This window comes from Lycorma delicatula, chromosome 5 (genome assembly GCF_047948215.1).
Source record: "Lycorma delicatula isolate Av1 chromosome 5, ASM4794821v1, whole genome shotgun sequence".
NCBI lineage: Eukaryota > Metazoa > Arthropoda > Insecta > Hemiptera > Fulgoridae > Lycorma > Lycorma delicatula.
The window spans coordinates 141,360,581-141,379,321 of record NC_134459.1 but is presented as its reverse complement, the minus strand read 5'-3'; the positions used below and the strand labels follow the sequence as shown (position 1 = coordinate 141,379,321).

At 28.7% G+C, this 18,741-nt stretch overlaps 1 protein-coding gene across 1 annotated transcript in view; it reads left to right on the top strand.

The window, feature by feature from the left end:
• Sema5c (Semaphorin 5c) overlaps positions 1-18,741 on the top strand; it is a 174,711-nt gene that overhangs the window by 52,353 nt on the left and 103,617 nt on the right. The window contains exon 3 of the mRNA XM_075367215.1: positions 14,553-14,652. Coding sequence (XP_075223330.1) covers positions 14,553-14,652 — 100 coding nt within the window. The remainder of the gene's footprint in view (positions 1-14,552; positions 14,653-18,741) is intronic.

Here is an 18,741-nt window from a genome sequence, read left to right as displayed (position 1 = left end):
CTTAACTGTAAATATATTTTAATGTAATGTGTACATTGTACCTGATATAAGCATGTAATATCTTCTTTTTTACATCATTGAACTTATAAATATAGAAATGGGTATTTAAAATTAATTTAGAATATTAAAATTTTACGCGATAAAGATAAAAATTATTATAAACCGTTCATGTCGTATATAATTTCTCAAAAATATAGAACGTAGTCATTTCTGACTGTCAGAAATCGTTTAGATAATCATTTCTAATGCTCGTCAGAAATGCTAAAAATTAGCAAAACATTTTTAGAGATTGAAGTTAAAACAAGTAGAATTTTACTTAATCGTATATTATACAGTATATATATATATATATATATATATATATATATATATATCTAATTTCTAATTTTCAAACTGGATTTTCACCCCTCTTTGTGAAAAGGATTAAGCAATTTTTCGCTTTACAGTATTGGTTTCGGCCTTTCTTTTTGCTATGATACATGAAAATCATCTGTAATAGCGGCTATAATCATATTTATTTTCTCTGAGAGTAATGATAATTTCACTATACAATCCATCGCTATGTCGAATGATTGAACGTATCAGTTATAGATGAATATCTCTTACTTTAATTTGGTTTCTTATACCTGTGTAAAATATTATTTTTGATTTAGGTGATGGGAAATCACATTGCTTCATATTCGTGCTTGTAAACCTTAAGTGGTAGCGCTTTTTCCCTGAGAATGGTTACACCGTATTCATAAGTGATTTATTGTTTGATGTCAGATCATCTGTAACCGTTTAATTCTGGTATCTGACATACATATATTTTCATTAAAAAAATGTCAAGAATTAAAATTTGAGTCAAATTTTATAAGACAAAGTTTTCAAAAGGGTTTTCTTTCGGAAACTACCAACTAATTTGATTTTTTTTTTGTTTAATGAACTTCAATTTGGACGACTTCTATTGTAGGGTTAATTGCATATCAGTCTTTCATTCGGCAGGTCTTGAGTTCAAATCTTAGGCTTAATCTTTTCAGTATCGCACTTCCACTCGTATGCGTGGAAATCCGATACTTTTTTATGGTGAATTAATAATAAAATTTGTTTTTAATAATTTTATTTGTTTTTTAGAATCGCCTCTTCTGATGGTAGATTCACAAATATTGTGAAAGTAACAAAAGTCATATAACAATAAATTTATGTATATTTACAGGATATTATACATACGTTGAGTATTTCATTTAATAAAATCCAGTTGTGTTTAGAATTATCCGGCATAAATCTATCTACGGTGTGGTATACGATATAATATTATTATTGACTATTGGCAGATGATAGAGTGTCGTTCTTGGATGTCTGACAACTTGTCATGTTAAGAAAATAAAATATGATTCTTTTTTTTTCAATAGCTTACATTAAGCGAGATGTTTCTTTTCTTCAATATAAAAATAATTATAATAATAAAGTCATGAAACTTAAGCCATAAGTCTATTAGAATGTTGTATAAAATTTGTGTACTGGACATAATATTACCACCACTTAAAACTTAGTATCTACGTACAATATTTAAGTATGCCTATTCGATGAGTTGCGGGCTTTTAACTGTCGGGCAGGTGTATGAAATTATTACAAATTAAAGCATATATAAATAATAATATGCATACTTGAATTACATATACGCAGTAAGTATTGCTGGTGATAAAGATTAAGGTGGCAAAATAACAAAAAAAAATTCTTCGCTTGTTAGTTTTTGTATAGAATATAATTTTAATCATACAAATAAATTACCTGTTGCATAATAATTTTTGAATAGTGCTGCTAATAATAATAATATTAAAAATATTTGACATTTTATTTGTCTATTAGCAGAAAAAATAAAAATAAATTTCTTAATCTTTCTTAATAAAAAATGTTAAAATTTCACATAAACTCTGTTATTTTATGTTATAATATAATTTTAGAGGATTTAATCAAAATGTGTTTATATTTAATTCTAAGTAAATTAGGTGAGATTATAAAAATGAAAGTTATATTTTTATATTGTTATTTAATAATCGACCAGTTCTGTTGTTTTTTAAAATGATTACAAATACGAATTAATAATGTTCTGAAGGTTTAATGTAAAATTAATATTACTTATTTTTTTAACGATTACGCCAGTAGCTACATAACGTATACAAGGTAAATATTTTGACCTTAATTGTAATGTAAGCGAAACGAATTAATAACAATTACAGTCCTATAAGTGATGGCTACTCGCGGTGAACATACCTTCCAGCAATTTACAGCGAAAAGAGAGAGGTATATTATATCATGAAAAAAGTGGTTTTAAAAAAATAAAAAAATTCAAACTTTTCAGGCTAAAATTTCTTCAGCTTTAATTTTCTTTCTTTACAAAAAAAATTTGTTGTATTATTACATTTCTAACGATATTGATAGATGTATAATAGAGGTAAAGTATTGATAGGTGTATGATAGAGGTAAAGTATTGCTACGGGGTGAAAAATATCTGATGAGATATACAATGTTAGTAAAGTATAGGAACCCTAAAAATAAATTTTTTAACTTTTAAACACAGATAAAAAATTGAAATTTAGCAAAACTTTTCGAAGCGATCTATTTTTCAGCATAATTTCTAGCTCCTGGGACTCTCATGAGGGAAGAACTCAAAGGTTTTAAATGGAAGGTGTAGGATTGTGAATTATAGTTTTAAAGGGCATTAAAAAAAAAAAAAGGCGTAAAAAGAACAGTCAGTTTTCAGAAGTAAGTCCACATTACACCCCAAGTAATTATATAAAAGTAGATAATTTTTTTTTATTAAGAGCATGTATTAGATTTTTTTTTAGTAAAACTACTGAGCAGTTTTAGGTAGATTTCATGAGAAAACTACCTGTTGTAATGGGTACCATGATTCGACCTCTGGAAAATTTCGACATATCGTCGCGTTTCACATCCCTCAGACCCCAAAAACACCGTCACCTCTAAAGTTTATATATATATATATATGTGTGTGTGTGTTTGGATGTGTATATTTCACTTCACTTTCTTGTGGACACGATAACTTCCATCATTTTGCGCAAATCACTTCAAAATGCCCCTTAAAAATAACTCGTCCCAAAATCTTGGTCGAGTTCGTTAACGGCCAAAATCGGACCATGGGGTTGGAAATGGGACGGCTTTTTCGAAAAATTCAGTAATTATTGCAATTTGATTATTTAAATAATAAATCATTGTAATTATTGAATTTATTAAATAAATACTCAAAACATTACGGTTTAATTAGTCAAGGTTAGCGAGCGTAGGTTAAGTTTGGTTAAATTATATTTATAAAATAAATATTTATTTATTTATGTAAAACTCTATATCGGCCCATTTTCCTCCGAAATCCGATTGACTACTTTGTTTTTAAATAAAGCTGTAGCTGCAGTGGCGTTAATACGTAAGTATCATCATCCCCTTTCAAAAATTGTTAAATACAAATTATTGATTTTAAGTGTACCACTATTGAGATCTTGTTAACTAGAAAAGCTACGAAGAAAATTAATTGGGGAACTTTCCTCGATGTTTGAGTTCATTAAAAATACCTTATTAGCATCTTAAAATAGCGGTCAGCTTAATTTTATTAAACTGAAACCCCTCCAATTTTTATAAAACTTTTCTGATAAAACACAATTCTACGATTTTTCATTTTTTAACGTTTTTTTCCAAATTCAACCGAACCTACAACTCATCTTCAGTTGTACTTACCGGCAACATATATGCTATAAGTTGAACCAAAAGGGACAGTTGTAATTTTGTTGTTTAAATGAAATTGTATTTTCTCTTATTTCATTATTTTAGTTAATTTTTAAAAACGGTACACTTTTTTCATCTAGTGTTCTTGAACAGTCGTCTTAATGATGAACAGGTTTACAACATTTTAAATCAGTGGTCCAAATTCTGTACTAATCTTGTTATTCTAGTAAATAAATTTAAAAAAAGAAACAATATGTGACAAAATATTTAGGTTTTATTTCAATTTATGTAAACTAATTATTAATTTTTTAATATAATATAAATGGTTCTCAAATAGAAAAAATGAAACTCCCCTTACAATGAATCTGACTTTTATAGATTATGATTTATTTTAATCAGTAATCATTCGTATAAAATGTATTTTAAGGATGCTAAAATTTTATTTTAATAAATATTTTAGAATGAGTAAGAAGATTAACTAATTTTAGTTATCCCTTAAAACGTGTTTTTTTTTTTATATCGCATATATCTTGTTTCTCGGTTGATTTCTTTACCTTTTAAATATCTTACTTGATTCGAATAATTTTCTGGAGAAACCTGTTAATTTTTTCACATTATCTCTTTAATTTTTGTTACATTTAAACTTAGCGTATCTATTTTATTACATTTCAATCGTCTAACTGTAACGTACTGTTCGTTTTTAATATTCTGATTCTGAAAATATTTCTATTGTTATATTACCCGATGAAATTCTCTTAAGTAGTCCCGATCTAGAAATTCGATTAAGTTATCCAAAAGAACGTTTTTTTTTACTTATAATGAAGAATACAAATGAAGAAAATACTTTCTTAGAGATTTAACTTCTGAAGTTTTCTACTGATTTCAGGTACATACAAGTAGTACTGAAAGGCAAAAACAGGTATGATTTTGTTGTCCGATCATTCGTAGCGCCTACATTAAGGTCTTATCTGTTTATCTCCCCGGCAAGTGAGTTATCTTCCAACAAGATCTTAAGATCCCGTGAGAGAGTAGTTTATACATATTGAATATAAAAATTCCATTTAATTATGTTTCATCTGATATTATTACGTTGAAAATAATTCACGGAAATATGTTATGAAAGTTACATTCCTTGGACTATAAAATCGGTAATCCATGCTACAGTTCAACTAATACGTGTAAACATCTTTAAAAAAAAAAAAAATTTTCATAAATAATATAATTTGTCCATCAAATTACTCTTTATCTTAAATTTAGCGCCACTCTAATTATAAACAGTTAGTTTATCTTTTATTCATTGTCGTCGGTTAAAAAGAAAGAGGCTCTGTTTAGGGAGCATCCATACTTTCATCTGTGTTACATGTTCTATCAAATTCCTGTTTGTAGTATCTTTGACTCTTTAAAAAAAAAAAAATGGATGAATACCTGAAAAAAGCGATTATTATTGTTTTTCGATGGTATATTTTCTATATAAAGTATTGCACCATATTTATAATAAATATTTCTCGGTTAATAGTTTGTAGGTAGTTTTAATATTATTATTATTTATTTAAAAAAAAATAAATTTACATTTAAATTCATAAATTGCTGATTTCACAATCATGAGGGGTCACAATGGTTGCTAGCAGTTCTTGACAGCGACAGACATGTGTTGTATGAATGCGTTGCCTGTCCTCGTTTAGAAAACATTTAAATGCACTACCACTCTTATTCAGGTAGAGGGAATACTGTAATGACAAGTTTCCTTTTTTGTATATACGGCCTCTTCTCTCCACACGACCTGGCTTAAATTAAAGTCCCTGCTAGCCGTGGCACACCACCACTACCACAAACGCCATAGATTTCTTTCTTCTCGCTCGGTCGATCGGTTATGTACTGTACTTATATTTTATAAATTTCGTAAACGGAAATTAATCAATACTGTTGAATTAAACCGATTTATATAATTATATAATTTCAATTATTTTATTCTCTTTTCTGATAGTTTTTTATAATAATTAATTACTGCAACTAATTGGGATGCAGGTTGTCGGGATTTTTTTTTCAGATCAAGACGTTTTATTCTCTGTAACAGAAAAACAACAATTTTATCTTTGAAAAATTCCGAAAAAATATATGTACTTTTTTGGTCTATTTTTTACTTGATATCTCCAGACTGTATGGGACGATTGAATGAAATTTTACATTTTCTGTTTATGGAGTGTTGATGGAATTTAATTTTGGTCAGAATTGGTCGTCAAGGGACAGGCAGATACAAACTTCATAGGTACCGTATCAATTTGGGGGGGGGGGGGTAAAGATTTCCATTTTTCTTTTCTTTTTTTTTCTTTTTTAAAATGGATCACAACATTCATATATTAAGAACTTTTCTTAACTACTAAAACATAGAAATAACATCATTACACATAAACGATGATTACCGCGTGTCTGAAAAAATAACTCCTCAGTTTTAAATTAAATTTACTTTATTACATTTAGAATTACAAATGTATGTGTTTTATTACATGAAAGTACAAAGCCTAGTATTTTTTTACTTTTTAATTTAACTCTATATATAGACTACCGTTTAACGAATTATTAAAGTAAATAATTACTTCAATAAATACATTCTTAAACCCCGAAAATAAATGGGATTGAACGGTACCCTTACAATATAAATTTTTTTTAACTTCAATTTTTTAAATTTAAAATCCAATTTTAATATTATTGTACACGACATAAACCTTGTTTTAAAAAAAAAGGACTTCTTGTGGGATCTAAATTAAGAATTATATATATATATTTTTTTCTATAATTTCTAATACTTCTCTTTTTAGTCAAGTCAAGGGGGCAAGTAGGACTCTAAAGTTTTTACTAACAATTTTGTTGTTTTTCTCAATGATATTTTTAATACTACATAATTTTTACAATAAAAAGTAATTTTATCAATTTTTAACTGAGGGTTTTCATCTTTTTCCCATTTGTACTCTGATAATTAACTTATTAATACTTAAAGACCGTTAGAGACATTTGAAATTAAAATTTGACATGGGCAAATCCGGCAAAGTTATCCAACCCTTTCTGGCTTTTTTATTTTGTTATACCTATGTTCTTTTTAATTTAAACAAAATAATTTGGGCAGGAATTTGCATATACAGCTTTGTACAGGCATATTTATTTACTTATTTTCAACAAGGCTTATTGTATTTTTAAGAACTAATATAGTACAAACGTATATAACTATAAAATGAAACTGTTAGTACGTAAAATAATAACAAGCATTGTTTTTAATAAAATGAAAACAATAAACATGTGCTTAAAAAAAACCATATATATTTAGATAAATTTACGTAAAACTGTTTAAAACTTAGTGTAAACATAAGAAAACTATATTGTTGTTATTTGTTTAAAAATTACTGTGTCTGTACTGGTAAAATGTTCAGAACGCATAATATTAACACTCTTAAGTAAGTAGCAAAAAGTACTACAGTGTTAAAGACATTTAACGAGTAATAAAGAAAATGTAATTTCTTGTACTTAGAAAATAAAAATAAAATAGTCTTTCGTTTAGCACTTAAAAGATGCTAAGAAGTTTCAGTTTTTGCATAAATTAAAAATAAATTTGTTTTTGACGTATTTACTGCACTTCTCTTATGTTACTTGTAAATAGCCCGGTTAAAAAAATAAAACTAAAAAAGCAAGGAAACAAATAAGTAAAGATGAAAAAAAAATTGAAAAAACAGTCTGTGCCTTCTATAGATCGTATTACTAATACCATAATAAAGAGAACCTTCCTCTTCCGTGTAAAAAACAATATATATATATATATATATATATATATATATATATATATATATATATATATATATATATAAACGGGTGTCCGAAACGGGACTCAGAATTTTCAAAAACGAATATAGTTTTTATTTTTGCACAGCTCAGTAGTGTTTTATGTATAATCGTAAAGCGAGAACGATTATGTTTTTTAAGTTTATACGAGGTGTGTGAGAAAAGTAATGAGACTGACTTTTTACTTACCAAAGTTTTTATTTTTTTCAAACAACAATATTATCCCCTTCAAAGTAGTACCCTTGGGCAGCTATACACTGGCGGAGTCGTTGTTCCCACTCCTGGTAGCAGCGCTGAAAGGCTTCAACTGGTAGGGCTTTTAACTGTCGGTCACAGTCTTTTAAATGTTCTCCAGAGTTTCAAAATGACGTCCTTTTAAGATACGTTTCAATTTCGGGAAAAGGAAAAAGTCACAAGGACTCAAATCGGATGAATAGGGGGGTTGAGGAACCGTAGGAATGCGTTTTTAGGTCAAAAACCCTGATGAAAATGGCCGTGTGATACGGGGCATTGTCGTGATGAAGCATCCACTTGTCTGCAATGTCTGGTCTCACGCGAATCACTCTTTTCCTGAGCCTTTTAAGCACACCTTTGTAAAACACTTGGTTGACAGTTTGTCCTGGAGGAACAAATTCTTTATGCCGATACCCCTAGTGTCAAAAAAGCAAATCAGCGTGGTTTTGATTTTTCATTTGCTCTTTCGACATTTTTTCGGTTGAGGAGATGACGGAGTGTCCCACTCTTCGCTTTGCCGCTTTGTTTCAGGATCGTCCTCAAATATCCAGGATTCATCACCTATGATCACACGATTGAAGAACTCTTGGTCATTGTCAGTCTTCAAGAAGATCAACGCACAAATTTATTCGATTGTCCTTCTGTTCCTTTGTAAGGTTTTTCGGCACGAATTTCGCATAAACCTTTTCGCATGTCCAAATGGTCTGTCAAAATTTGATGTACGGTGAAAGTGTTTAAATTTAACTGTTCAGTCATCATCCTTATTGTTAAATGACGGTCTGATCTCACACGCTCAACGTTTTCGTCAGATTTTGAAGTTGAAGGTCTCCCTGAGCGACGTTGATCTTCAACGTGTTCTCGGCCTTCCAAAAATGATTTGTGCCTGCGGAAAACTTCTGATCTTGATAAGCAATGTTGCCCATAGGCCTGTTTCAACTTTTCAAAGGTCACACTCGCGGATTCCCTAAGTTTAACATAAAACTTGATTGCACAACGTCGCTGTAAATTTCGATGCTCCATTTTCGTAACAAACAAAAACACAACTTCATTGATGACGCTGTCAAAAATAATGTGTTGGCTGAACGGAGTTGAAACTCGTACTGAGCATGTGGAAGGGATGAACAAACCGGTCTAGCATAGATCGGTAGACACAGCGTTGCCAGATCGGTCGCAGTGTTACTTACACTCATTACTTTTCGCAATCTCATTACCTTTCTCACACACCTCGTATATTCTCTGTCAGATAATAGCTGCGTTATACAGTTCTACAGACCAAGCTGTTATGAACCCTTGCTTCAGTGCTAAGGCGTTGCCACAAGATAAAGCAAAATGTTTGTACCGTATTGCATAAACAAAATCAGTGACTGTTGTACAAATAAATTATACGTGTGTCTATCTTAGAAATTTTCGAAGTGTCAAATGTATACGTAACTGATGCGAACAGTTTTTGGAAACTGGAAGCATTATGAAAGAACATTCATCACGTAAACCTAAAACAAATGCCGAAAACAGAAAAACATTCGAATTTCTTTCCGACGAAATCCAAAACGTTCAGTTCGTAGAATCGATTGTCGACTAAACATTCCTAAAAATACCGTCGATGATGATGTTTGTAAGCGATTGAAATTTCGTGTTTTTAAACTGCAGCCACTCCATGAAATTAAACTTAACAATAAGCCACAAACAGTTCAATTTGTAAGATCATATTCTTATTATATACTCATAATATAATATAATATACTCATAATATATCGCCATAATTGACTAGTATGTGGCTCAGAAAATCTATACGAACCTGTGGAATTCGTCCGCACTTGTCCAACTGTCAAAGTGAATGCATAACCGACTTTTTGTTCAACTTTTTCCGAAAGCAAACTATTACGGTAGTACTGTACTCGGACATGGTAGTGAACTTTGTGTTTTCGCAGATTGAAAATATGGAGGGCCATATTTTCAATCTGCCCTCCAGCAGTGGAAGCAATTCCTGTAGACATTGTCGCCAATTTTAAATTAGTTGGATTATCATCGGTTTGACGTCTGCATGACTGTAAACGGTGCTCTTCTTGAGTTAAATTAAGAAGGAAAAAACTTTAAACGTTGTACTTTCATGTAATAAAATACTTGTATATTTGTAATTGTAAATGTAATAAAGTAATGTAATTTAAAACCAGGGAGTTCTTTTTCGGAAACCCGATACACTTATTGATGTTTAGAGACCTGATTATATGCTTTTGCATATTTGCATATGCATTTGCGTATTAAGCCCATTCTCACCGGTTATTGTATATTTTCCTTAAAATCTAGTAATGAAGCATATTTTCGCTATATTTAGAATAGTTTTTGGTAGGGTACCTAATTAATAAGTGAAATCTTACGTTGTAGCCGGCCAAACCTATTAGCTACACGGCTCTTAGAGCGAACTTAACAGCTGAGGAACAGCACCTCTAACTATTTATGTTTACAAAAGTAACAAACTGTTAAATAATTGTTAATTTTCGAATTTATCGGTATGGTATTCAACTACTTAAAAAAAAACTAAAAATGACTATTTTTTTATTATTTAAAGTTGCATATTTTGACACTTTTCATGCATGTTTTGAGAATTTTCCATGCATATTTCAAGCTTTTTATGTTGCATATAATCCAGCCTCTGTTGATGTTATTTCTATTTTTTAGTGGATAAGGAACGTTCGCAAGCGTTGTAAGTATTTTGACTCATTTTTAATAATGTTTTGATAATCTCGGATTTGTTAAAAAAAATATTCAGTTTCTGTAAATTCGTGTATATATGTTAAATTATACAATTTTTTCCCAATAAATTCTTAAAAGTTTTATGTATGTCCGGTATTTTTCAACACAATCACTTTAAGTTATGGAAAACGTAAGTATCTTTACGTGAATAGACAGCTCAAATGAATAACCTTTCACTTATCTCCGTATTTATAACCTGTAATATTGGTTGTACTGTATTTTATTTGCTTTCAATTTGATTGTTAGTTATTCATTAGATTTATTTACCATACTGAGCAGAGCTTAAATAAAATAACAATGAAGACAAAATAGCTGATAGTTACATAAATTAAGGTAATCTTTACTTACTGATCTTAAAAAAAATATTTTGTGGTCACTTTTCTTAATTCGCTTGTTATATCTTTTTCTATAGTCTTGTAAAATTGTTTCCTAAATTTAAATATTGCTTAATCTATGATAAAATATTTTTATTATCTAATGGAATATTTTGTGTGTGTGTGCGCGCGCGCACGCGTGTGTGATAGTTGAATTATAATTTCCTTGTTAATCAGAACTTGTGTTATTTAATGTTATATATTTATTATATTTATGGCGCCAAATTTAACGAATTAGACCTTGATTGTAAATAAATTAATTATATTTATTCTATCCTGCGCTTGTTCTACAAAGAATTCAGTTCTAATTAAATAAACAGACCGACTTTTTGTTTCTTGTTATCTATCGTAATTTAAATATTTGTATTGTACAGACATTAAACTAATATTATTACGAATTTTATATATTTTTGTAAATCAGTTTGATTATTTCAATTTGTATTTATTTAGCAAATAGATGATGTCTGATGATTAATTATACAGAAAATATTTATTTTCAATTTTCGATAAAAGCTATTTTATATTTTAATATTATAGTGTACAAATTTATTGATAAATTCAAGTCTGATGGTAAAAATTTTAAGAAGAAAGCTGTTTAAGTTAGGTATAGTTTAAATTTATTTCCATCTAATGTGTCCCTTAATAAATAAAATACAGAAATAAATAAACATATATACCCATGTAATAAACATATACATTTAAAAAATCGCTACTATATAAGTCAGGGGATCATGAAGGGCACCGTCCTCTGCTGAAAGTTCGTTATTCTATAAAAGCCGCAAGAATCTTGTAAATTTTGTAAAAAAAATCGTATAAAATCTTCTAGTGAATCTTGTGATGAGTGATGTGTTGTTCCTTCTTGTTGGAAGAAATTAATAGATGAGGTGAAGATTGGAAACTATAAGGGGACGAAATAGGTGGCTTCGAACAGAAATGGATGGAAACTGTCGTGGCGTAAGGGTCGTACCTCCAGACAGAACACTAAATGATGTTGAAATTAAAAAAAAAATGAGATAAAATTCGTTTTTTCTCGGTAGACCTGAGGAAAGATGATGTGTCTTGGAACCCGTTCTTCATGTATAACTTTGATATTCTAAGTTTGAAATACCTATTTATTTATCTTGCTGAGTTATGTTGAAACAAAATCGAATTTTCAGTTGCCTATTTGTGTTACATATTTATTACGTGCAAATATTTGTGTTGAATATTTGTTGTGCAATATTCATGACCGTCGTCGTATGTAAACTAATGTAATATTTTCATGATTTTAGCTACTGTTTGTAAGGTATTATTGTATATCGTGAATTGATTTTCAGTCAAGCGATGATGCATAATCCCGCACGCGATTGTATTTATAATGCACATGACGATTCATTACATTTATTGTATATGATTACTTGTTCAAAAATACGTTGTTGGGTGGTAGCAAGCAATTTATTTTATTGCAGTACTATACATATTTAATATTGGTTGGCGAAATTGTATATTTTGTTTTTATTGTTTATCCACATGCAATTCTAAAACGAAATACGAATAATTGATATTAGGCATAATTTATTCTATGCCCGTTATTTATTTAAATTTAAAATTGAAGTGGAATTTTAAGACTCCCGTAAGCAATTATATTATTGTACATTTATTTATTGCATCTTTAAATTAATATGCTAATACAGAATAAAGTATGGGAAACCTAATTTAACTTTTCGATCATTGAAAAGAGAAAAATTAAATTTAGGGAATGTGCCTACCTCAAAACTATTACTTCCTTGTACGAAATAAAGGAAGTATTGCGATCGCGAAAAATGTCGGTTTTCAGATTTCAACGGAAATATTCATTTTGACCATCCATGAATTCATTTTGACTAGTTTCGGCGTGACATCTGTACATCCGTGCGTATATATCTCGCGTAACTCAAAAACGATTAGCCGTAGGATGTTATAATTTTGGATTAAGTACTGTTTTAACATCTAGTTGTGCACCTCCCCTTTTGATTGCAATCGACTGGACCAAAAAGGCCAAAATCAAAAAGAATTTTTCTTAACTGTAGTAATAAGCCCTCATTGAGAGCTTTTCATCTATATTTCATTGGTACTTCTTTTCATTGGTTCCAGAGTTATAGCCAAATAAAATTTTAATTAATGAAATATTTGGATCTTACAAGGGGGAGTCACATCGGTTCGAATCAAACTTTATCTTCTTTTTCTTAACTTTTTTTTTAAATATAAATATATTGATTTATTAATAATCAATAACTATTAACCCCTAATTGTAAAAATATCTTAATAATAAATAATAATTCAATAATAACAATTTAAAAAAATATATCGGAAGTTATTAATGAAATAAAATCTTATGAACTTTTCATTTAAAAAAAATGTGTATATGTAATTTAACATGCGTACAAGGAAGTCATATTGTATCCACATCAGATTTTTTTCGGTACGAAACTATCACAATTTCAAACCGTCGTAGGTGACAACACAAACAGTTTAGATGGAAAAGGTTGAGTTATGACACATCTTTTTTAAGGACATTAAAGAACAAATACTGATGTAAAACCCCTCTGGGTTACGACAAACTGATCGAAATTGTATCCATTTAATGTTTTTCAGAAGTAGTTTCAAAAATGGCTTACAGTGCATCGAAAGGAATGGTCTCATAACGATAAATAGTTTGAGTTGCGTCTCCTCCTTGGGTCCCCGAGAAGGATAGAGTATGGTAGTCTCATTCTGAAAAATAAATCTTTTGAGGTAGGAGCATTTGCTAAATGTCACTTTTCTATATTTATATGATGAAAAGTTATTTAAGGGTTGTCAAACTTTATTAACATCCTGTAACAGAAAGACAAACAGACAAATTAAAAGAGGGAGAGTAATTTTTTATGTTAGATGTAATTTTTCTCATCATTATACTTTTAATAATTGAAGGAAATTAATACGTTAATTATTTAAAGAAATAATTTTATATTTTATAGTAAATTAAAAATTATATTGTGTATTTCTATTTTCGATTATTATTTACTAACTTATCTAGGAAAATTATGGGTTTTTTCAGTACCATTTAATTTATTTAGCTATTATTTCATTTATCCATATTACTGTATATATTTTTTTTTATAAAAACATGTTTCTCTAATGATAAATTAATATCTAAAATTGTTTATTATTTTAATCGAAATGAACTGGAATAATTATTAACGTGGGTAATGGCTATATTTTAATTATGCTTGATAATTTCGTTTTTATAATCTGTACAAAATATGAAATTCTCCTTATTACTATTAGAGCGTATTTACTGAAGAACTTTCCTGACTAGGATTATTTAAAGGGGTCCTGTGTACAGATCATTAATCTTTTTTGTTTTTTAAATATTCAAATCTAAAATGAAAACTGGTTGTTTGATTCTACTTTTTTTTTAATAAGGAAATGTCATTGGACTCTGTTAAACTAATGGAATACTACAAGAATACATTTGTAGATACTATTATTACAGTGTTGAGGTTTGAGGTTTCGGGTGTTATTTTTTGTCTCGTACCTCATGTTTATACGTTTTAATTTTTTTTCCAGTACTATTGATATTTGTTATTGTCTAATTCTATGTATATTTATATGTCATTTTTTTCAGTATAATATTTTTATTGTTTTCAGATTTAATGATGACAGCTAAACGTTTTTCGGAACCTGGCGTTTCACATTACTCAAACATGCTGTTCGATATTTCTAGAGATCAATTACTTGTCGGTGCTAGGTAAGTTTTGTTTTGTACTTAAACGCTTATATAAATTTCATTTAAATATTTATTTTAATGTACAAAAAAACCAATTACGATTCTTTGCAATCGTACAATTATCGTACATTACGTCTTCTATGCGTGTTTTATTTCATAATTATTAATTTTTATCCATATTTTTAAATATTTAATTACTGTTTCTTATCTCCCTCTTTTATAACCAAAAATTAAAACAAACAAAAATAATACTTTTATCAAATGTTTTTCGTAGCCACTTCGATTAATTCAATAGTTGTTTGTTAGGCGTCTTAATAAACCATATATTACTTAATAATAAAATTAATTAAATCGCTTAAAAAAAAAAAAAATACTGTTTCAAATTGAAACAGGTCTGATACAAAGTGATAGATTGACTGATCTAGTTTTAGACAAAATAATGAAAACCTTCTGAAAAAGGAAGTGACAAAAACGTTAAATCAGAATAAAAAACCAACATCTGAAAATTAGCTGATTTGGTTTCGTAAATGATCTAGAACTTTCGCAAAATCAGAAAAGGCAATTTCTCAAATTAGCAGCCTAAAAGAAATAGGAGAAAAAACAGGCTTCCAAATTTCCTTTAAAAAAACATAAATCAAGCCAAAATACTTCAAAGAATGTCGCAAAAATTCAATAAGAATACAAGTATTGAAAAATAAATGTCACAACGCAATTAAAGTAGAAGAAATAATCAGTAAAAAAGGGACTTACAAAGCAGTTTTCCGAATCTAAAAATCCAAAATAGAAAAATTAAATTTCTTAATAAAAAAAAATTTATTACATAAAGAATTTTATCTATAAACGAAAAATTGAGGCATTTCAGTGCTGTTGTCAAACCAAGTGATCTTATACAGAATTGAAACAGAAAATTTGACTGGCTTACAAAATCTCATCAAAATCGGAAGAAAATTCCTAACGAAAATCTACGATTTCATAAAAACAGACTAAAATCGTATAAAGAAATCTGTAAAACCAAATAAGATTTGAAAAACGGCAATTAGAAAAATAATTTTGAAATTCCTGGAACAGATTATTCGACTGATTCCATGACTAAACAAACAAATTTTGTAAAAAAAACTATGTAAATTAAAAAGTCAAATAGGATACATAAAACAGATGAAAAGAGTAACCTTAAAACGTAAGGATAAAAGAGGAAAATTGTTTGGATAAAATGAAGTTTAAATAAATTAGAAAAATAATTTAAAATGCAAAGGTTCTTAAGGATGAAGGAAGAAAGAATACCAGAAATAAATGTTTAAAAAAAAGTGGGTGTTCTCAGAAAAAATAAAGGAAGTATGGAAAAGAAGAAAAAATAAATGATATGGTCTCTTAGTAGATCGCTTCGAAATAAAAAATAAATAATTTATTTTTTGTATAAATAAATATGATTTTAAATTTATTTTACAAACATCTTATAGGTATTTAGTCTATAATAATATAACTGGTAGTGTTCTGACAATAAAAAACCAACTTTGCTTTTTTCTTATAAATACAGTACTGTATTTTTTCTTTACCGGCTATGTTGTTACACTGTATAACTATACAGCATATTGTATAAGGGAAACTATGTTAATCAGGTCAAATTTTGAATGTTGTGGTTTTTGACGTTTTCATAATCCCCCTTAAAAAAAAAATTAACGTTAAAAAATTCTGGAAAGATGTATTATGTTAATGTGCTTTTTTGCTTGATATCTTCGGAGTGAATTCAAATTAAATTTAACAAGTTGATTTCTGTATGTAGTCATTGATCCCATATAATTATGGTCATGATCGTTCAAAGGGGTAAGGAAATAATGGGCCGTATCTCAAATGGTAGGTGAACGTTTTTACGTAATTTTTTCTGCTTTAGGTATCTAAGATAATTTCTAATGGTAATTTGATTTTATTCACTCCATCATGAACAAGTCGACGCAAAAATTCTTTTTTTTGTCGTTCTGGGCTCAAAGTCCGTTCTTGTTTTTTATTTGTTTTTTTTTTATAAAATGATTCCTTTACATTAATTTTACGGTTCTGCATTTGTTCAACTTCATTCAATGGTGTGGAATAATAAGCCTAATTTCCTCCTTTTTTCCTTCAGTTATTATTTTGTTTGATATCTACAGACTAGACTGGATGAACTGAATTTTATGAAATTTTGTACATGATTTCTGAATGTGGTTCACTGATAACATTCAATTTTTATTCAAATTTGTCGCGAGACTGATGAGTTCCGATCATTATGGGTCCCGTACTTCAAAATATTATTCAAAGAGTAGAAATTTTATTTAAAGAACTTCAATATCTTAGGCGACTTACCCTCTTTTGTTTTTTTTGTGTCCCATCGGATCCTAAATTAAAAAGGTGTAGGGAAAAACTTTTTTTTTACGTCGTAAAAATTTATTTATTTATTGGCTAAAATAAGTCAAATATTTAAAATATAGGGTTTAAGTATGCTAAGAGCTTATTAACAATTTTCCTCCTAAGTAGTAGTCTGCCGAGGGCGAATACTTCTGCAGACTTGGGAAAATTAAATTTTATATTTAATTTAATAATTAGTCCAAACGGAAATATTCAATAATAAATACAATAATTTACTTAAGCAAAATGATTATTAAAATATTGTACGTTGAATGCTTAATGGAAATAACAATTAGAAAATTTCTAAGAAAAAAGTTTATAAAGTTTTTTTTCATAAAAAAATAATATATATATATTTTTTTGTATTTCTATTCACTAACTCGAAATTTATTTATTTGTTTTTCTGTGAATCGTATTTATTTTTCTGTGATGGGTGGGTTATGTATTTTTTAACGTTTGAGATCCCCTGACTATAAAAATATGAAAATTATGGTTTCAAATTGTCGTATGTTCGCTCGTGCGTTCATTAATATGACGTTACACAAATAAGAGATTTAGATACTGTGTAAAAATGGGATGTTATTACATACTTAAAAGTGGAAGGTGACGAATCTTTAGTAGTACATATTAGCGGTAGCGTGACTTCGGTATTGTGTGGCTAGATAGACTATCAGTATCGCATAAATTTCAGTGAACCTGTTTTGAATACGTGTATAATTATATTAAAAGCGATTTCTCATTGTGACATGTATTAAATGATCCAGTAATAGAGTGTTATTGTACGTATGATTTTTTTCTATCGTTGTTTTACTAAGTTTTATAAACGGGTAGTAGGTTACAAGAGTATGCTCGAGACGGTACTGTAAACTGACCGACGTTTTGGTCGTGGCATATCGCATACATAAATAATTAATGTTGCGGTAGCGACACTGGAAGCCTAGAAAGCCATAGATAGTTAACATAAAGTACACACAACTCTGCTCCTTACTGCAGTAATGGTGTGTGATAGCTTCTATGTGTTGTTGCTGGATGTTATATTATGCATTATGCAATTGAAAAAACAACCTCTGATTCTAAATAAGAACTATTGTTGGCACCTGTTCTTTCCTAGTATGTGTATCTGCGCACGGTCTGTTTAAACATTTCACTGTTGAGTATACCCGGTTAGAGGGCTAAATGTGACGTAATAATCATATTACAATTAGGCTGTCTGGTCGTTGGGTATATCGACCTGATCGAATCCATTTCCTTTAAAGCGTGCCAAATTGTATAAAAAAGTAATAATAATAAAATGATTATAAAATCCTTTTAATCTCATTTTATTTATTTATCTACACTTACGTCTTACGTAGTTAAAAATTCCTCATTTAAATAATCTAACTACATTTATTTTTATATAACAACTAAGTGTATGGTATTTTTTCCCTTAAGGGATTATAATTTATTTCAACTTGTTATAATAATTACAGTAATATTAATAATAATATTATTATAATAAAAAATAGTATAATTATAATTATTATAATAACATTGTTATAATTTTAATTCGGCAGTTTATTTTTTCCACCGGTTGTTATATCAGAGGAAAATTACAGTGATGTTTTTGAAAAATCAACTTCACGGCCCCCAATTTTTATTATTTAGTAAACTATAATTTCCTTTTAGACTAAAAAAATGCTCCAATTGCAATCATTACTCCCGTAAATCAATTTTTAAGCCGCAAAAAACAAAAAA